The sequence below is a fragment of the Lampris incognitus genome, chromosome 16, assembly GCF_029633865.1.
Source record: "Lampris incognitus isolate fLamInc1 chromosome 16, fLamInc1.hap2, whole genome shotgun sequence".
Lineage (NCBI taxonomy): Eukaryota > Metazoa > Chordata > Actinopteri > Lampriformes > Lampridae > Lampris > Lampris incognitus.
In genome coordinates, this window is record NC_079226.1 from 40,114,514 (window position 1) to 40,136,070 (window position 21,557).

Below are 21,557 nucleotides of genomic sequence, written 5' to 3' on the forward strand. Positions count from 1 at the left end.
CATGCACCAGGAGCAATCTTCACTGACACTATGGACATGGAGATCAGCAGCCCCAGTCAGCCAGAGAGTGTTGAACCCGGACATTCAGAGAGTGTTCCTTCTCGCAGTGTCTTAGCAGGAAACAAAACCAAGGACACTGGTGACAGGGCCAACCCTGTTACCACCAGATCAGGCCGCTCTGTTGTGCAGCCGCAGCGATACAAAGACTTTGTGACCTCACACAGATGAATGGATCTGTAGCACTAATGGACTTTGGGAGGGGGCATGAATGAAAAAAAAGGAAAAAAAGTGAATCACAAATGTTGTGTACATGTGTTCTTGTTCACCTGGTTATCTGCAAGTTCAGGTATTCATTTAAACATTGGTTATGTTAAACTGTGAAGAGAAGCCATAGCACTTTGATACACAGTCGTTGATAATGTTCATTTTCATTAGGAGCTATAAGTAACTGATAAATATATGTCATTGTTAATATGAAAAACATTTTGAATGTTGACATTCGTACACTGTTAGTAGCAAAGAGTTTTGTTTATATTTTATTGTTTACAGCAAAAGACAATTAAAAAAATGTGTTAAAGGTTCTAAAAAAAAGAGGAAACTCTGAAAAGAGAAAGGCTGTAACAGCAGGAACTATTTTTAGGAACCATTGTTTAGTTCCTTGTTTACACAGGGGTCGTTTATGTTGTGGCACCTGGAATAACGGACCGAGCATGATGCATAACCTTACGTGCCGAAGTTATTATTAAAGTTTATAGCCCAGTGGGGTTGAAACGAGTAGTAACGTCTCATTAGTAGAAGGAAACAACACACTTTAACAGAGTCCATTCCGTTTACTCGCCACACAAAACAACACCGATACAGCACAATCTCCCCTGGCAACCAGCTAACCAACCGCTAGGCTGCTGCAAACATGGCTCCACCCCGGAAACGCTAAGCAGTGCCTACGTCACCACTCTGAACGTCCGCCTTACAGGAGCATCAGCCCCTGGTGATGCTATCGTCAATTGTGTATCACCACAACATGCTGAATAAGGAACCACTTGGACAAGAGTTTGGGCTGTGCAAGTAGAGCCGATTTAAGTTTGAAATTCAGTTTGTTGTTGCAAATACTTGTTTAGACTACTCAGTGGTCTTTCCCCCCTGAAACTGTTTTCATTTCATGAGCAGGATTATAAAAAGATGATTATGTTTGAATATCAGCTGTTGGACTGGAATGTTACCTGAATAAATGCACTGTAGCGAAGTTGCTACCCCGTCAGAATTGTGCCAATTGTCCTGTTTTACCCATCAGGCACTGCGTGCAGATTGTCAGTTGTTATTAAATGTTTTGTAAGTGTTTTATGTGGTTTTATGTGTTGATGTGATTGCCATTTGTTGTGGTGTAATTGCAGTTGTCATTCTGTTGTGTTGTGTAACCTTGTGACGGAAACCTGTTAAGTGATATTAAATATAACCCGAGTGTATTTGTATTACTCTGTAACCAATGCATGCAACCAGAACAGAGGGTGAAGAAAGACACATTCATGTAGATGAAATATATTACATGCCTCGCACTGAATGTGGGTTGCCCTCCCCTGGGGCCTTGGGAGAGATACCGTGTCTGGTGCAAGGAGGGCCCCCGATAAGAGTTACAGGTCCAAACAGGATGAGCACTCCCTAAAGCTCAACCATGAAAGGGAGCATTGACCAAACATAGTGGACAGGAAAATCAAGGTCATGTGTGATGAATGAACAAGGGAGGTTTAGCATATAAAGAAGCTCACACACAAAGAAAGTCAGACACACACGACGGATTGGCAGTGTGTCTCCAGATCTGTACTCAATAAAATAGTTTTAATCTCCTAAGACGTGGTGGCTGTTTTCTTCACATCAACGGACCCGGGGACGAGGAACACGGAAGGTGATTTTCCCAACAAATTGGGGGCTTCGTCCGGGATGTGAAGAAGCGGTCCTAATTGGACAGTGTGGCTGCCCGCCGACACCTTCCGAGCTTGGGGTCGACCCACAACACGAATAAGGTAAGCAGAACCTGTTTTAACGAAATCTGCATATTGGACTGAATTACTAAATTGTACTAAGCTCGGGAAGGAGAAGGCGGCCAGTTTAACAAAAGAGGAGGGGTTGGAGTCCCATACGGTAAGATTAAAAAGGAGATGATCGGTAGAGGTTGGAGTCCTCTGTCTAAGATCCTAGGTAGTGGCGCACCCACTCACTCTCTGACGAGGGGGTGAGATTAAGGCTGGGAAAACTCTCCCGGGGAATTGAGGACCCCCAAAGGAGGGAAGCTTAGAGCTCAGTAAGGGTTGGAGTCCCTGAAAAATTGGTTAAATACAGTAAGGGTTGGAGTCCCTGAAAAATTGGTTAAATACAGTAAGGGTTGGAGTCCCTGAACAATAGATTAAATAGAGTAAGGGTTGGAGTCCCTAACAGATAGACAGGAGACGAAAAAGGTAGAATGGAAAAAGAAGAAGGAGAAAAAAGCGGTGGCGGACCGCAGTGGAAGTCCCTGCAGAAGCAGAGCGACATACTGATACAAATGATGACGAACCAAAAAGAATGAGGGGGCAAAGGCGAGACGAAGGGAGGAAGAACAAAGGAGGTTAGAAGAAGCTATTATAAGGGAAGAGAGAAAAGCGGAGGACGCTGTTCCGTTGGGGAGGTATTTGTGGAAGCAGGAAAAAATGTGTAAGGAAAAGCGAGTAGAGGCAGAGAAAAGGAGACAGACATGTGGATGATGTCACAGAGGAAATGGAATAAGACTATAAGGCAAGCTGAGGAAGATCGACTAAGATGGTATAATTATGCTATCATGTGGCAAGGGCTTGTTCATTGCATGAAAGAGAAAAAGAGAAAAAGACAGGGGGACCCCAGATAGAAAAAAATGATCCTCCTCCATACGAGGTGGGAAGATGTAGCCCACAGCCACAAGGACAGTGTGAGGGCGGATTATATCCGGTATTAAACATTACGGATGGTAAATTTCAAATTGAAACAGCTCCGGTGCCCAGCGCCCCCAAGATAGCAACCCGATCACGGGGGAGAATAGAGACTGTGAATGAAGGGCTTAGCTCCCCGGAGGAGGAGGAAGAGGAAGAAGTCCCGTTTAAACAGAGATTAGCCAGACAACAGGGAGCCAGAGGGGCGCGGCCGAAGCCGAAACAGCGGGAAAAGGGGGAGAGGCCAGTGGTCATCACAGGCTCATTGTCGGGGGTGTGTGAAGATGATAATGAGATATCAGATACCTACCACGTGGGAGCAATGGGCGTAGCCCAGGGAAGACGAGGGAGAGGGAGGAAGAGAGAGAGAGGAGTGTGTGGCGGGGGTTTTACTAACCTCCCTCCGCCGCTGAAGCAATGAGAGAAGCAGAGTTGTTGTTATCCCCAGGGAAGGAAAGAGAGGGGGGGGGCAGGGCCCCCTCCACAGACGCGGGCTAGGTCCCGATTGCAGTGTCCACTCGTGCAGTCGGGTAGGGGTCAGGGGAGCCGATATAAACCATGGAATTTGGGTGACGTACAAGCCCTAGTGGATAAGATGCCCCCGATAGCTGAGGGAGGGGGCATATGGTTGGGAGAGTTGGATAAACTCACACAGGGAAAGACATTGGCTACTAAGAAGTATGAGAAAATATAATTGTATTGTGGCATACCATGCAATGAATGTGTTTCACATGTACTGTTTAAAACACATAGAGAAACACCACGAGGGAAAGAAAATAAGTGTCCTAGTTTAGTACAGCAAAACCATTTGGACAAAATAAGACGTAATCAAAAGAACGAGTCTGGGACCGTCTTTTTCTTTCCTGTAAAAACGGAGAGTTGTCGCAAATTTAGGAAGAAATAAGTGAGAGAAAGAATAAGGACACAGGGAAAGATTTGTTGTTTTTCACAAACTGTCGGGTGGTTTCCTGGTTTTCGAGACTTTTTAGCCTGTGTGGAAGTTTGAAAAAAAAAAAAAAAAAACACACATACCAGGCTCCGAAACCAGTGTGTTTGCTTGTCAAATGGGGAAGGCCTAGCAGAATATAAGGGATAAGAGATAAGGTCAGGGACCCAGAACACTGTATAGCGCCTCCAGAGTAAAAGGGGACACTCGGGGAGTGATACCTGAGCGAGATTTGAAGTGAAGGTACGGCCGCCCCGTGTGGGTAGAAGCCTGCTGTATCGTTCTCGCTCGAGGTGATCAGAAAACCGGCGGTTGACATTGGGTGACCCGACGGGGCCCCAACCTCTTCCGTGGCTGAGTTCCCCGCCCTCCCCCGGACCTAGAGTCCACTTGGTTGGCGCTTCAGTGTATGTGAACAAAGTGTGTCTTGAAAATGTCTGATAAAATTAAAGCAGTGATAGATGGCTGGCAAAAAGTACCCCATTACACATTAGGCAGGGTCCTGCACAAAGCCCTATTGTTAAGAGCATACAGGACTCTGCCCGGAGAAAGAAATAAATTGGCAAAGAAAAATGAATTAGTGATTTGGGCACATGAAATGCAGGAAGAAGGCCTGCTAGGGGCGTGGACTGATCCACCACCCAGCGCACAACTACTAGAACAATATGAGGCACAAGCCCGCGTTAAAGCAGCTAAGGCGGGAGAAAAAGTTGGACAGACGGGATGTCTAACAAAGAAATCACAGATAGGAAAAGCAGAACGAGAGACAGACGGACAGGCCACCATGGCCGTCTGGTTTTTCGAAATGTTACAGACTATGCCGAGAACGCCCAAACCAACTCAGCCAGAAACAAAGCAGAAAAGCAGAAAAGAGCAGGACAAAGCAACCAAAGTAAAGGAGGAAGAAGCTGAAAAAGGGGGGCCCAAACTAGGGAACAAGATATACAGGCCCCTCTAATGGCCATTAAAGGCGGGGTCATAGGTGTAAGCATCGCCCCAGACAACGCAGAAGACGCTCCCGTCACTCAAGCAGACCTGGAGCAGAAACTCGCGCTGATAAGCAAACACATGAACGCGATAGAGAAGAGAGAGAAAAAAAGAAATGATAGAGCTGTGGGGAATGACCGCCCAAGAACAAGAGAGAGGAGGAATGTCGTATGCTAGTAGCTTAGAAAGACATACTGAAGAGTCAGAGGAAGGGAACGAGAACGTAAGGCAAAAACCAGACAGTAGGAATAGAGGGGACGAAGAGTGGAAAGAGATGGATGAGGGAAAGAAGATAAAGCAAGAAGCAGCAACTAAAGCTAAGACTGGGAAAAAGAAAGTTGTACAAAAAGTAGACAGTAACAGTGAGGATAATACAAGTGATTCAGAAGGAAACAGTACAGGAAGTAATTAAATGGCTGGTTAAAGAACTCGTACCCAGATATGGGTTGCCAAGAACCATCAGATCAGATAATGGTACCCACTTCACAAGTGAGGACCTTCAGAAGGTTGAGGAAATGTTTGGGATCAAACACAAATACGGCTCAGTCTATCACCCTGCCTCCCAGGGACTGGAGGAAAGAGCAAATAGGACAATAAAGGAACAATTGGGGAAAATATGTAGCGAACTAAGCCTGAAATGGCTAGACGCCATACCATTGGTACTGTTCAACATGAGATCTCAACCAAATGCAGCACATGGGTTAACCCCTCATGAGGTGCTAACGGGTAGAAAAATGCCATGTCCATTCACCACTTGCCCTACCACAGACGGACACACTCTTATAGGACAAAGAGAAGAGATTGGTGATTATGTAACAATGCTTAACATAGCGGTGAAGTGTTTGTCCTCACAAGTACAGGAAGCACTTCTGCATGATTCAGACGACGTCGTCCCACCACCGGTGGAAATAGGGGAATGGGTGTTGAGGAAACAACACCAACGAAATTGGAGTGAACCACGTTGGCTCGGCCCATTCCAAGTGGCCCAAGCTACAGACTACTCCCTGAAAGTCTGGTTGCAAACAGGCAGACTAAGCAACTGGTGGCACAAGACTCAGTGCTGCAAAACAGACGCTCTGACCGAGCGGACACTGACTGACATTAGAAAAAACCTGAAGGACCTTGACAGTGACTACGACAATCCCAACGAGACCTAGACATGACACAGGAAATCCATTTAGGCTACTCGGATGTGACAGACTCCAAGGACTGATCACCCTATGGTGTCTCTCACTGATGATAGCAGGACCACTGTTGTGGTGGAAAATGGCTCAGGCCTCACGAGAACGATCTAACCTAGAGTCAATTCATATTCAGAGACCTGGAACCCCACTAACTGATATCGCTAACGATACCAATCTGACCCAATTACACCAACACATAACTAAAAGAGCAGTCAACACAGCTCTAAGGGATAAATGTTTATCAATTTACGGGGGAATAGAACTAAATTATACTACAGGGAAAAGCTACACTTTCCAATTCGACCAAACACGGTGCCTGATGGCACACTTACCAGGGCATTGACAGGTCTAAAGATGCTCTCAGACGAGCTCCAAGAACATTCAGGAGTAAATGACCCATTTGGAAACTGGATGTCAAAATGGTTCGGCAAATGGGAAAATTGGCTGTCCTCTCTGGCCGAACCCATATTGGTCATAATATTAGTGTTGATTATTGGAGTTTGTTTCTGTATACCTATGTACAAGGCCTTATACATTCAATGCATGGACAAACACATGAAATCTAGTATAACATCCCTCCCCCTGCCCTACCAGATGACAGAAGTAGAATTGCTCAGGCCTCTCAACCCAGACGGAGAGAGCCTGTTAAAAGGTGAGATAGGGACTTTTAGGGAGGATAACCACTCTCTCAACAGTTACCATTCTGGGATGTTCGGTATGGACCATCCCCCACGAGACGAAGGGGGCCTAGAGGGACCGGACCTCAGCGAGTTGGATTCGGATGACCCAGACAGCCCACTGGACAGCCCTGTCTGAAAGAGGATCCGTAAAGCATGCATTCTGCGTTTATGTCTCTATGCTTGTAGAAACGGCCTAGCCTCCCTCAGTTAACTACACTTTGTTTACTTATATACAACTCTGCTGTGTGCAATGAAGAAATGCTTGCTGCTTGTATTTCGCACCTATGTACCCACATGCTACACATAGGCCTTGCAGGTCATTAAGGAAGCCACAGTGGTGCCTTGCAAGGATGCCTGGGGGACATCCCACCCTGGGGTGGAACCAATGACCGAATACTGATATAGATACCCACGCGCCACACTTAAAATATTATGTGAGGTGATAAATCACCTCAACAGGGGGACTAAAGGAGCTGGGCCTGAGAGTAGGAACATTGTACGCCGGCCTGATAGAGACGGCCTTGGAGTAGAAACACTATGTGCACCCACCTCATTAGGACGGCCTTGGAGCAGGAACGCCATGCACATAAATCTGATTAGGACACGCGCTACACCTGCAAGACATATAGGACGATCTACAAGAAGCGTCCACCTCTTCGGATGGACTCGAAGGTTCACCGATCCTCCCCAAAGCCGACACCGTTAGCAGAAGTCAGGGTGAAAGTGCTGGTAACCTCTCCCCTAGGTCATAGATGAACTAGCCGGACGATCACAATTCCCGGCCAGAAGTAGACGTAGACGGAGAACCGAGGGGCGGACGACTAGACAGACCAACGTATTAACAGATATAACTATGAATGACAGTCATGAAGACAAGGGGAACAAGGGTTATAATGGGAATAATGACTAGGATGGTATGCCTTTGTTTAGGGTTGTGGGCCCTGGATCAGTCCCTTCTAAGAGCCAAAAGAGATGAAGTGAAAAGGGGGGAAGAGTTCAGGTGCAGTCAGGGACCAGGCGGGAGAAGGGGGTGGTACAACTCGTGGGTTAATTGGACCCATCCAGTAGGCACCACTGCCACATATCAGGTAAGGCTTTGCGACCTGTTCCCGTGTCCAGAAGGTCAGGAAGATTATTGGAAAAAACAGCCAGTCTACATATGCCGGAAGGTGTTGTGGCCGAGCTGTTATAAATGGTCTTATGTAGACGCATACACAGGGGACATAGGGAGTCACCGCAAAGAAGATTACGGCAAATATATGAAAGTTCAATTAGGAGGAGATGGTAAGACCATTATGGTCTCGATAGAAAAAACAGTTGACCGACACCTGTGGAAAGGGACCTAGATGAAGATATTAAACGTAGTTAGTGATCTCCTTAGAGGAGATCAAAAGGGGGAGTTGTTAAGTGATATTAAATATAACCCGAGTGTATTTGTATTACTCTGTAACCAATGCATGCAACCAGAACAGAGGGTGAAGAAAGACACATTCATGTAGATGAAATATATTGCATGCCTCGCACTGAATGTGGGTTGCCCTCCCCTGGGGCCTTGGGAGAGATACCGTGTCTGGTGCAAGGAGGGCCCCCGATAAGAGTTACAGGTCCAGACAGGATGAGCACTCCCTAAAGCTCAACCATGAAAGGGAGCATTGACCAAACATAGTGGACAGGAAAATCAAGGTCATGTGTGATGAATGAACAAGGGAGGTTTAGCATATAAAGAAGCTCACACACAAAGAAAGTCAGACACACACGACGGATTGGCAGAGTGTGTCTCCAGGTCTGTACTCAATAAAATAGTTTTAATCTCCTAAGACGTGGTGGCTGTTTTCTTCACATCAACGGACCCGGGGACGAGGAACACGGAAGGTGATTTTCCCAACAAACCCTGAGTTGTTCGAGTAGATCACTTCCATGTATCGCGTCACGTTTCCGTAAGTTCTTGCTCCTGTGAGAGTTCAATAACGGGGCTGCAAAGTGACCTACTTTTAAAACCAAATCTCTCTCTCCCCCTCCCTTTTTTTTTTCTTCTGTCTTTGTTAGATTTACTTTCCCTTTGGCGCCTCACAGCAGAAGTGTTTAGCAGCAGGAGGAGTCAAAGTGGATGTATTTCACAACAACACAACAGTCTCACAGTGGAATTTTCTTGGCGCAGCTTGGTTTCAGTGGGTCTCTGTTGCTGCTTTCGAGGCCTTCCTGCTTCATTTCGCGGACAACCAGAATAATGTAAGTGTGAGTGGACTTTTCCACACTCGCTCTGCTGTTTGACTCTTAATATCTGATGCATCTGTTCAACACATTGTCAGAGTGAGCAACTGTTGACACAGCCGTGTCTGGGACCACGTTAAAGACGTCCAAGCCGCTTGTTTTTTTTGGGTTTTTTTTCCATCACTTTAGTTTTTATTGAAAGTTTTTAGGTCAATACAAACATGGTGTTAGAAGACTAGACTAATACTTTATGTCTATCTCTGCGCAGATGAAGTGGATTATTAAACCGTTACAAAGAATCGTACTGACTACGAACTTCTGCTGGAGGGAAAAATGCAGGTTCTGTTTATTCGGTAGTTTTGGGAGAAGAAAAAAATGAACAGCGTCTCAGTGACGTAATCAATCCACGCATGCAAGCGCAACACTGCCCACTTGTGGACAAACAAAGTCGTAAACAAAATAATAGTACACAGTAACACATAGTCATACAAATACACTGGTGTTATATCTCAACACATGGCATCCGTATTCAGGAGTAAACATTAAATTATCTACATTTACTTGCACACAAGCCCAACAGGGCAACTCAAAACAAACAAACAAAAAACACACAAAAAAATGGACTACAAGAGCTTCCTGTGGGTCTAACTTTCCAGTCTTAAGTGTTGTCATGAATTATGTTGTCGCCTGTTTGCTCCTTAAACCAGGTCCATTTCTCCCACTGGTCTTCCATCCGACGTACTGTAAGTCTCAATCGATGAGTCAGTTTCTCCATTGTATGAATGTCCTCCATTATTTCCAGCCATTGTCCTTGTGTGGGGGCGTCCACCTGCCACCATTTTCTTGTGATTGCCTTCTTAGCAGCAATCAGCAGTATCTTAACCAAACATCTATCACTTGGCCCTATATCGTCGTTTTTAAAATTACAGAAACAGAGGGTCATATAGTACTTAGGGAAGTCATATCCCAGTACCTTTTGTATTGCATCATGAACCATCTCCCAAAACATCGCTAGCTTATTACATTTCCAAAATATATGCGAGTGGTCTACATCCTCTGTTCCACATTTCCTCCAGCAGGGGTTTGGTGCTGGAGTATCTATTTTTGATTTTTGGTGTAATAAAAAAACGTGTCAGATTTTTCCAGGAGAATTCCCTCCATATCCGCGAACTAGTGGAGGATTGATGAACTCTCCACATATTCTGCCAGTCCTCCCCTGTAATTTCTGTGCCAAATTATAATTCCCATTGTTCTTTTATATACTATGTAGTTGAGTGTTTATTAGTTGTGAGAGCTTGATATAGTACAGATATAGTCCTAGATTTTCTCCCTTTATATGCGTTAATTATAATTTGAATCACACTGTTCACCTCCATGGAGGGTCCTCCCCTGATACGTTTGTTGTAATAATCCCTTAATTGTAAATATCTAAAGAAGTCATGATTCTCCAAATCAAACTTGTCTTTCATACCCTGAAAACTCTCCATCTCCCCTTTTTCCTCTAGAGTGCACCATGCTGTGATTCCCCAGTTAACCCACAATTTGAAAACTGTATCATGCCTCGCTGGAGTAAAGTCTCTATCATATGGTACCCATCTCAATAACTGTATCTCATCTTGTAATTTGTTGATTTTAATCAATTTAAACCATAACTCCAGTGTAAATAATGTGACTGAATCCATGTGGGTTTTTGTTTTCTTGTATACTTCTTTATCTCCTAAAATATTCTGAATAGGGTACCCACCATATTCCCTTTCCATGACTTTCCACTTGGCCATGTAATCTTGCCTACGCCAGTCAACAGCATATCTCAGCTGGGCAGCTTTGAAATATTCTTTTAGATTTGGTAAACCCATACCTCCCTTTTCCTTTGAGAGTTGGAGAGTTTCATACCTTACTCTGGGCTTCTTCCCTCCCCAAATAAATCTAGATATTGTCCTATCCCACCTATCAAATTGAGCTTGAGTCACCTCTACAGGCAACGAGTGGAATAGGTAAAGAAGCCTTGGTAGAATATTCATTCTAACTGTCTCAATTCTTGAGCTGAAGTCAAGTGGCAGACTGGACCATCTATCAGTATCCTTTTGCATCACATCGTTGATCTTGCCGTAATTTGCTTTATGTAATTTAGACAATTCCTTGGTAATGTAAATTCCCAAATATTTGATTTTGTTTAGAATCCAATTAAAGTCAAATTTCCCCTTGAATTCTGGGGTTGGAGTATAATTGAGAACTAGCACCTGTGTTTTTGAGATGTTAATTTTATATCCAGATAAATGACCATATAGTTCTAGTAGCTTCATTAGTTGAGGGAGTGATGTATGTGGTTGCTCAAGATAGGCTATGACATCATCAGCAAATAGCCCCACCTTGTGGACAGTGCCATTCACTGTCACTCCATTAATTCCTTCATTTTGGCGAATGGCCTCCGCTAAAGGCTCAATGAATAACGCGAACAGTGTGGGAGACAAACAGCATCCTTGTCTTGTCGACCTCTGCAAACTGAACTTGTCCGTTAAACTCCCGTTTATTTTAATCCGAGCATTAGGTTGTTGATATAATGTTTTAATGCACTGTATTGACTTATTGCTGAACCCTAGTCGTTCCAATACTGCATACAAAAAAATCCAAGACACCCGATCGAATGCTTTTTCTGCATCTAAACTTACTAATAGTGTAGCTTGTTTTCTCTTACTCGCTTGATCAACAATATGCAATGTCCTTCTGGTATTGTCATGCGTTTGTCTTTCTCTCATGAATCCTGTTTGATCTTCATCTATCAAATCACCTATGAATGAGTTAAACCGTTTGGAGATATTTGTCGTATATATTTTATAATCTACATTTAATAATGACATAGGTCTATAGTTCCCACAATATTCTTTATCCTTTCCCGGTTTTGGAATGGCTGTGATTATTGCCTCTGACCATGATGGTGGTATCTTATTATTGTGAAGCGTCCAGTTGAAGGATCTCAGAAGTAACGGTGCCAGCTCTTCCCTAAACACTTTGTACCATTCTGCAGGGTATCCATCGCTGCCCGGGCTTCTAATAGTCCATCCTTGAATGAACTTTCTGTACAGCTGTGTAATGTGTATAGTCTTTTTCCTGAGGGTGCAATTGTCTCCACACATCATCCATCCCCATCTCTTCCAGTGATATATTTACAAACCGAGTGACCTGTGATTGAGTCCTTTTGAGACTGGTCATGTCCATTTTGGGATTCAAAACGACATTCAAATCTCCCCCCACAAATTAAGACCCCCCCCTGACTCGTTTGCTATCTCGTCAAACAAAGATTTAAAAAAACTTTTATCGCTTTCAGGAGGGGCGTATATATTTACCAATGTCACTGGTTTGTTCTCTAACCTCCCCTTCACTATAATATATCTCCCCTCCTTGTCTCCAACCTCCCTATCATAATCGAATTGGGTTTTGTTTGATATTAAAATTGCAACACCTCTCCTGTGCCCTTCCTTGTAGGAGCTATAATATGAATGTCTGTACCCATATTTCTTAAGTTTCCCATGCTCTGTCTGTGTTAAATGGGTCTCTTGGAGGAATATAATCTGTACATCCTCCTTTTTTAGCTTAATCATAACCTTTTCCCTCTTCTTTACCATATTTAGACCATTAACATTCAGCGACATTATTTTAGTAGTGTGAACCATCTAGACCAGTGTTTCTCAACCCAGTCCTCAAGGAACCCCTATCCTGCATGTTTTCTTTGCAACCCTGAATAGGTACCTGTTTGTAGTTATTCAACCAATCAGCAATGAATTTTGTCAGACGTTGCACACCTTGCATAATTAAGTGCTGCGAGATGATTGGTCGAGTAAGTACAAGCAGGGCTACCTATGCAGGGTTACAATGAAAATCTGCAGGATAGGGGCTCCTTGAGGACTGGGTTGAGAAACACTGATCTAGACATATTGATACTCTTTTTCCATATATTCCCACAGAGCTCCAAACAAAAAAAACTACAAATATAAAACACAAACACACACCACCCCGAGTCCCCGTTGGTAGGTGAAGGGGAAATCCTTTTCAGAAAGGGCCCCACTCTAGACTTGACATTTTGCCCATCACATGGGATAGGCCTTACAGCCTTGTCTAGGCACGGCCAACGTTCGGCAACCGTATAGCCTACCTCTCTCCGTGGCATGTGATGAAAAAGCCTTTTGTAATGGAGCTCAACTCAGTCAGAACGATACCAATCCTACTTTCTCCGATAGGCCCGGAGCTTCTCTTTCGCTCGCTGTGCAGCTTCACGTCCTCCTTTCGCGCCTTGGACTCGTTGCCACCCTGCTCGCATCCCAGTCGCCTCCACCTGCTCTGTGGCCGTGGTTGCCGTGTCATCGTCTGGTATCTCGATGTCGCAGCCTCTCGTCTTCATGTCCAAACTGATGACTCTGTGCTCTCTGACCGGAGCCCTCTAGTGGTCAATCATCCAACCAGCCAGTTTCCGGGGTCCAATACCCAACATTATGTGTTGCTTTCAGAAGTGAACATTCAGTGGAATTCATTGTGTCATGATTTCCAGCATTTCTGTCTGACTTTGGTGTTGAGATGAACATTTCATGAGAATGTTTTGTGTGTTTTCCTTTCAGTGGTGTCCAGACAGAACCAACAGCAGCCAACAGGTTGTAGTGTGTTGTCTCTCCTCATTCTGCTGGTGAGGTAAGCAGGAAGTCTCACAACTGCTCTGACAGCCCAGATAAGTTTGACTGAAGTACATTTTATCTACTGTTCATCTACTGAGTGTAGAAAACACTACCACCTTCCAACACTGAGATCCACCCCCTTTAACACACCCACCTGTTCAACAGTCCAGGTCTCGATGGTCCACAAGGCTCCAAATCCTCCTTTCTGGATGTTTCTGGACAGTCTGTTAGATGCAGACAGCGGGTGCTTCTAGTATTTTATACACTCAGTGTGTATGTGACATGTTACTAATGATGACAAGCCTACAAATAACTGATCCTCTGATGAAAATCTTATGGTAATAATGTGTCCAGCTAATACAGCATGTTGTGTGTGTTTGTGTGAAGGTCTACACTCTGCTATGGCTTTGACTGAGGAGGAAGAGGAGGGAGGTCCTCCCTCTGAAGCCACTCTGCCTGGGAAACATGACAGCCAGACCAAACCTAAGAGGTAAGATGAGGATCTCTAACTGTCCATGACTGGTCTCCATCTCAGAGCTCAGCAGTGATGTCATCATGACATCATCAGTCAGAGTCAAACGTCTGTTTGTGTTGTGTTGAAGCCCAGTCCATCAGGAGAGCCCAAACTCCCCTGCGCCCGGCTGTGAACCCATGAAGACAGACCAGTGTATGGAAATAGCTCTTACATCCAAACATACTGAACAGAGGTGAGGTCTATGGTCACATCTATAGTGACAATCAGTTAAAACCAAAGTTCTTATTACCCTCTTGCATGGGAGGGATATAACTGTTCTTTTAAAGTGTCCAATAACAATGTCCAACTGATATGTTCTTTATGGGTGTGTGTTCCCATTTATCACAGCGTGATGAGTATTGACAATATTTATTGTGCTGATGTGGCGAATTGGTGAAGGCAAGGTGATCCACAATATTTCAAAATGACTTTTGTCTTTGTTCCAATATTAAATTGTCTTCTTTATGGTAAGAAATGTATTCCCCAGATACGTATGAGCACTTACTATACTTCCTTTAACCTGTGACCTTAAAACAGCTGCCTATCACCTGAACCACCACATTATGAACACTGCCATCTAGTGTTCGTTTTGTGATAGTGTAACAAATTACATATTTTCCTATTTACATTATTTTATTTACACATTATATGAAGGGCTCCTATAACAGGCACAAAATAGAAAGATGGTAAAGTCAGTTTGTTCCAAGTCGACTAGTCGGGAGGTTGTCTGAGTGAATAGGTGACTAGTTGGTCTCAAGGAAGCTCTATTAATTAGGCTCTACTTTTCCTGGACCCACTTGCTTCAGTGAAGACCTATGATTGTTATTTAGGCCTACACACATCCACAATAAAGAGATGCTGCATGTATACACCTTGTTCTATCAGTCATGTGTTTCATTTGCACCATAACTTCATGTGGACCATAATGTGTCCCTACCAGTAACACGCTGCTTACTAACAACCCTCTCAGATTCCCTCTCAGAAAAGTCATTTGCCAAACTGACGTAGCACTAATCTACATCTATCTGGCTCATCTATTTAATTACTTTAAGAGATTAAGAAAAGCTAGTCAGATCCATCGGGAACATCATTATAAAAGATCTACAATCTACTGATTTACTTTATCTTACTCACTTATTAGATTGTAATTATGTTGTTATTTTATTATTATTAATATTATCATATATTTTGTATCAATCTTATCGATTTTACTTGTCTTTGTTTAGTTTTGTCCTTTTAAACTATGTTATCTGGTTTATTTGTCTAGCTTTTATTCAAGTGTATATATGTTCCTTATTGTCAGGTTGTGTCAGATTGTTGTGTGTTGTTATGGGCTTGTCAGTCATGTGTGAAGCACTTTGAACTGCACTAACCTGTATGAAAGATGGGATTCAAATAAAGTTTGATGGACTGACACAAGATAAAAACCTCACATCTAAACATACAAAAGCTGACACAGTAGTCGACTGTTCTGACCCATACCTACTTAATACATCTTCAGAACAAGACTTATTAAATAGTCTTCCTCTGTTTCTAGCAGGACCCATCAGGAGAGACCAGGCTCTAGTCTGCAGCCCTCCCCGGCTCTGAAGAGGGGGCGGAGCAGCAACCGGGACGACTCGAAAGAGGGGGGGCCAAGTACAATTTGGAGAAAAGTGGGGAAGGGTGAAAAAAGAGAACAGGAGAGAGCAGACTCCCCTGTACCCAGCTGTGTGTCCATGAAGAGTGACAGGTCTATGGATCTACCTTGTACATTCAGAGATGGACGCCCCTCTACTGAACAGAGGTGAGGTCTATGGTCACATCTGTAGTGACCATCAGTTAAAACCAAAGTTCTTGTTCCTCTCTTGCATTGGAGGGGCAGTACTGTTCTCTTCACGTGTCCAATAACAATGTCCAACAGAGATGTTCTCTTTGGGTGTGTGTCCCATTCATCACAGCGTGATGATTATTGACAATATTTATTGTGCTGATGTGGTGAATTGGTGAAGGCAAGGTGATCCAAAATATTTCAAATGACTTTTGTCTTTGTTCCAATATTCAATTGTCTTCTTTCAAGATTCAAGATCCTTTATTGTTGCCTCTGTAAGTACAAGAGAGTAAAATTCTGATGTGTCGGCTCCTCAACACTGCAGCAACAACACCAATAACATAACAACAAAACAACACAGAAAGTAGTAATGATAATAAATAGTATGTGGTGTGTGTAAGGTGCTGTGTGTGTAGGCTCTGCCTTGATAAATGTGCATATGTGTGTGTGTAGTTGTTTGCATATTTGTGTATGCTTGTGCATGCCAAGCTAGGTGTGTGTGTGTGTGTGTGTGTGTGTGTGTGTGTGTGTGTGTGTGTGTGTGTGTGTGTGTGTGTGTAAACTGATGAAAACTGATGATCCACCGAAGACCATAGGTCAGTACCAGTCAGTCCGGCACCAGGCTTAGTGTCTTTAATGGTCTTTGTTCAAAAGCCTGGTTGCTTGGTGGAAAAAGCTGTTCCGGGTTCTACTGGTCCGGGTTTTGAGGCTGTGGTACCGCTTGCCTGATGGTAGCAGCTGGAACAGTCCATAGTTGGGGTTGCTGGGGTCTTTGATAATCCCACGGGCTTTGCTGACACAACATCCATTATAAATGTCCTGGATGGAGGGAAACTCACATCCTCTGAAGTCCTGGGCCGTCCCACAACCCTCTGCAGGGTTTTGTGGTTGTGGGCAGGACGGTTCCCATGCCAGGTGGTGATGCATTCAGTCAGGACGCTCTCTTAATGGCAAGATCTGTGGTTTCCTGATACCTGTGAGCATTTACAATACTTCCTTTAACCCAGCGTTTCTCAAAGTGTGTTGCGCCCCCCGGGGGGCACAGAGGCATGACAGGGGGCACGCTCGTGACTGGTGGGGAATGTAGTGTGGAACTACTGTTTTGACGTCGGAATCTATTTCACGGCAGACCAATCAACAAAACGTGCTTTCATGAGACAGACAGTCTGTAGGTTCACAGAATAGAGAGATATTTGACGGGGACGAAGAGAAAGACAGGCGATGCTTCCGAGACAAACAAATATGACGAAGCCTGTCTTGCTCCTGGGTTCACAGTGAATGTGGTGGGAGATGAGGAGAGACCAGTGTGTATTTTATGTCTGAAAACTCTGGCAGCAGGTAGTATGAGACCAAACAAATTAGATTAAGAAGTCACCTAGAGACATTACACCCCAGTCACGTCAATAAGCCACTCGAGATCTTTCAGAGAAAACTTGGTGCATACCGTCAGCAGGAGCACTGCTTTGTAAAAGCTGCATCAGTGAACAACAAAGCACTAATGGCGTCATACAAAGTCGCATACACAATTGCCCAGTGCAAGAAACCACACACAACAGCAGAGGAGCTCATACTTCCCACGGCTTTAGATATGGTGTCAACTATGTTTCATGAGACAAGCGCATACCGGGTCGGGTTCTCTGGAAATGTGCCGACCAGCTGGTTGAGGTCTTCACAACTATATTTAACCTCTCACTGTCCCAATCCATAGTCCCGGCATGCTTTAAGACCATCTTTATCATTCCTGTCCCCAAGAAACCAACATCCACATGTCTGAATGACTACCGACCCATAGCACTCACTCCCATTGCCATGAAGTGCTTTGGGAGACTGGTTCTGGCTCACATCAAAAACATTATCCCCCCCACATCAGTTTGCCTACTGGCCCAAAAGGTCTACTGAGGATGCCATTGCCACTGCCCTGCACTTTGCTCTGACCCACCTTGAACTTAACAACACATACATCCAGATGCTGTTCATAGATTACAGCTCTGCCTTCAACACTATCATCCTTGCCAAACTAACCACCAAACTCCTGTCCCTTGGCCTCAATCCCTCCCTCTGTAACTGGACCCTGGATTTCCTCACCAACAGACCTCAGTCTGTTAGGTTAGGTGATGACACCACCTCCACCCTGACCCTCAGCACAGGTGCCCCTCAAGGCTGTGTTCTGAGCCCCCTCCTTTTCTCCCTCTTTACCCACGACTGCCTGCCAACTCACCCTTCAAATGTTATAGTTAAGTTTGCGGATGACACCACAGTCATTGGCCGTATCACCAACAATGACGAGACGGCCTACAGAGACGAGATTCAGCACCTCGCATCATGGTGTACTACCAACAATCTTGTCCTTAATGTGCAGAAGACAAAGGAGCTGATTGTGGACTTCAGGAGGTCTAGAAGCTGCAGCCACTCCCCCATAAACATCAATGGGGTGGAAGTGGAGCGTGTTTCCAGCTTTAAATTCCTTGGAGTCCACATCAGCGAGGACCTCTCCTGGACATTAAACATCCAGGCCCTTGTGAAAAAGGCTCAACAACGCCTGCATTTCCTGAGGAGGCTGAGGAGCGTCCGTCTACCCCCCAAAACTCTCGCCAACTTCTACCATTGCACCATAGAGAGCATCCTGACCAGCTGCGTCTTGGTGTGGTATGGCAACTGCACCTCAGCAGACCAGAAAGCTCTGCAGCGGATCGTCAAGGCGGCCCAGCATATCACCGGTACCCAGCTCCCAGCCATAAAAGACATTTATCACAAACGCTGCCTTCGAAGGGGTCTGAGCATCAGCAGAGATCCCACCCACCCCAACCATGGACTGTTCTCCCCCCCCCCCTGCGCTCTGGGAGACACTACAGGAGCCTCAGAGCCCTCACTACCAGGCTCAAAAACAGCTTCTTTCCATAAGCTGTTGCCCACCTGAACATGGCTACCTCAGCACCTTTCCCCAGGATAACCACCGAACGTTAGAATGGTACAGAAGTACCTCGAATTCAGAGCCCATTTCCTTACACAGCTCTTTGAAGATGCGGTGCTTCATAGCACTATTTCGCACATAGTTCACACATTCAGCTACAATTTTTAATACTTCTTCCAGTTTTGGAGGCAAGGTTTTAGTTGCCAACGCATGTCTGAGCAGAACACAGTGCGTAACAATGATGTGTGGTGCATCGGATTTCACCAGCGCTCCAAAACCAGAGTGTCGTCCCAGCATGGCTGGAGCTCCGTCCGAACAAACTGCAGAAACCATATTCCACGAAAGATTGTTGTCTCTGAAATAATCATCCACAAGTTTCTTCACATCGACTGCCTTGGTTGTTGTTACAAAATAAAAAATCTTCCTTTATCATGTCGTCTTTCATATAGCGCACGAATACAACAAGCTGGCTTAGATTGGAAACGTCGGTGGTCTCGTCGAGTTGGAGGCTGCATTTTGCTGGGCTTGAAATCAGATCTGCAACTACTTGAGCCAAGATGTCATCACTCATGTCGTCTATTCCAGTGTTTCTCAACCGGGGGTCCACGGACCCCTAGTGGTCCGTGGTGTAATTGCAAGGGGTCCGTGAAAATAAAATATCTTTAAAAAAAAGAGTCTTTGACATTTATAGAAATAGGATTATTTTACTCAAATGTGACTGAGACCTTTATCTACCTAAACTATAAAGGGTAACAGGACTTTTTTCTCTAATTACATCTGTTTCACAAGTGTAATTTATTGTATTTTAATAAGAGATCTCGCTCCCGTTTGCATTGTTAAAAGTTACTGCATAAAAATTCTGTTTTGTTACATATATCTGAAAGTTACTGAATTCATATTCTGTTTTGTTACATATATCTGAAAGTTACTGCATAAGAATTCTGTTGTTACATATATCTGAAAGTTACTGAATACATATTCTGTTTTGTTACATATATCTGAAAGTTACTGCGTAAGAATTCTGTTTTGTTACATATATCTGAAAGTTACTGAATACATATTCTGTTTTGTTACATATATCTGAAAGTTACTGCGTAAGAATTCTGTTTTGTTAACTATATCTAAGTTACAACCGAAAGCTCTTATTTTTACCCCAAAGAGTGAATAAATGCTATAATGCAATTGAAAATGCAGTTTCTACTGTTTCTACCAAATTGCAACCCCCCTCCCCCAAGATCAGGTGGAGGGGTCCTCAGGGTAGATCAAAAATACGCAGGGGGTCCAGGACCCCAAAAAGGTTGAGAACCACTGGTCTATTCTGCTGCTGATAGTGTCATTTTAAAGAGGAATTTGGGATAACTTATCTTCAGCAGCTTTTCCCAGCATGATATTCGCCATCTTCAACGCAGCCGGCTTTACGAGTGTTCCACCGATGGTGTGTGGTTTGCCCCGCTTTGCGACCAGGTACCGCAACTTCGCGCGATGCTGTGAGGATCGGTTCGTCGATGGGTACAAAGCCGAGAACAGGCAGAGTAGCCTTTTCGTCGAATCTGGCTCTCTTCACCTGGAATTCAGCGAGTGTTGTGTTCTTGTATTTCCCATCTCCATGCAGCTTTAGGAAGTGTTCCTTCAGTTTTGCCGGTGCTAGGCTAGAAGTGCCCATCTTGGCATTGCAAATCATGCATTGAGGACGCTGACTCCCATCACGTTCCTTTATACACCTGAATCCACATTGTACGTATTCGTCCAACCACTTTCTTTTTTTTTTGCTCGACATAGTTGTATTGTAGCGAATTCGGGGGACAACGCAACCACAGGAACTGCCGCGGCCGGGAAGCGAACCCGTATCGCCCACACCGCAAGAGACATCGCTAACCGCTCAACTAAAGGGTCAGACCCGCGAGCCAGCGGCCAGCGTGGCTTCTTATCCATGCACGTTACAGTATGAAGGGATTGAAAGATTAAAAGAAAATCACAAATGACGTACAATCACAACAGCCACAAGTCGACTACTGAGCGCACCAAGTTCCCCGCAGCACAGACGTCAAAGCCGAGTGTAACCAGGTTAAAATTAATGTTTTTATTTTATTTTGTTTGAGTATGAAATATCACCAAATCCTGTCTGTGTGCTGTTATTTGTGTTTACTACATTTTATTTTATGTCATTATTTACTTTTATGTATGTTTTATAACGACCGTCATGTACTTGTACTGTCGCTTTAAGAGAGAGGTCTTGTGGGTACACGGAAGTGGGAACGCGGGAGAGGCCGTTTTTGTTTTGTGGGAGGAGTCTCAAGCAGCGATCGAGCCGAGCCACGCGTGTTTCTTACCGTAGCACAGGTTTGCTGATTGAGGAGAACGTAACCTTGAGTATCCCTGTAAGAAGATACTGCAAGCTGTGGGATAAAATACTTGTTTATCCTTTCTTACATCGGAGTCCCGTGGACGGTTTCTCCTTCTAACGCACACGAGTGAAGTCCGGGCAGTGGTTGAACTTCGACCCCCACGTCCGTAAGAAACACCGCTCCCGCTGGAGGACTGGACGTTTGTCGAAGGGTTTGAAACCAAAATAAATGGCAAGGTGGGCCAAATAGAGTCCTGTGTGTCCCCCCTCCTTCCTTGATCATGATGATGATGATGATGATGAGAGACTGAGGGCCCCCCACAACACCTGGGGCCCCACCCAACTAGAACACAACGCAGAGCTAATGATG

General features: G+C 44.5%; 1 protein-coding gene and 1 long non-coding RNA gene across 2 annotated transcripts in view; both read left to right on the forward strand.

Annotated features, from left to right (window-relative positions):
- Positions 1-8,705: 8,705 nt before the first annotated feature.
- On the forward strand, positions 8,706-14,313 carry LOC130125952 (uncharacterized). Its single transcript, XR_008811702.1, has 5 exons — positions 8,706-8,962; positions 10,450-10,532; positions 13,555-13,624; positions 13,996-14,098; positions 14,211-14,313. It is a non-coding gene; the product is annotated as an uncharacterized LOC130125952 (long non-coding RNA).
- Positions 14,314-14,805: 492 nt separating this feature from the next.
- LOC130126095 (NLR family CARD domain-containing protein 3-like) overlaps positions 14,806-21,557 on the forward strand; it is a 40,450-nt gene continuing 33,698 nt past the window's right edge. Inside the window, exons 1-2 of the mRNA XM_056295458.1 lie at positions 14,806-14,813; positions 15,663-15,908. Coding sequence (XP_056151433.1) covers positions 14,806-14,813; positions 15,663-15,908 — 254 coding nt within the window. The remainder of the gene's footprint in view (positions 14,814-15,662; positions 15,909-21,557) is intronic.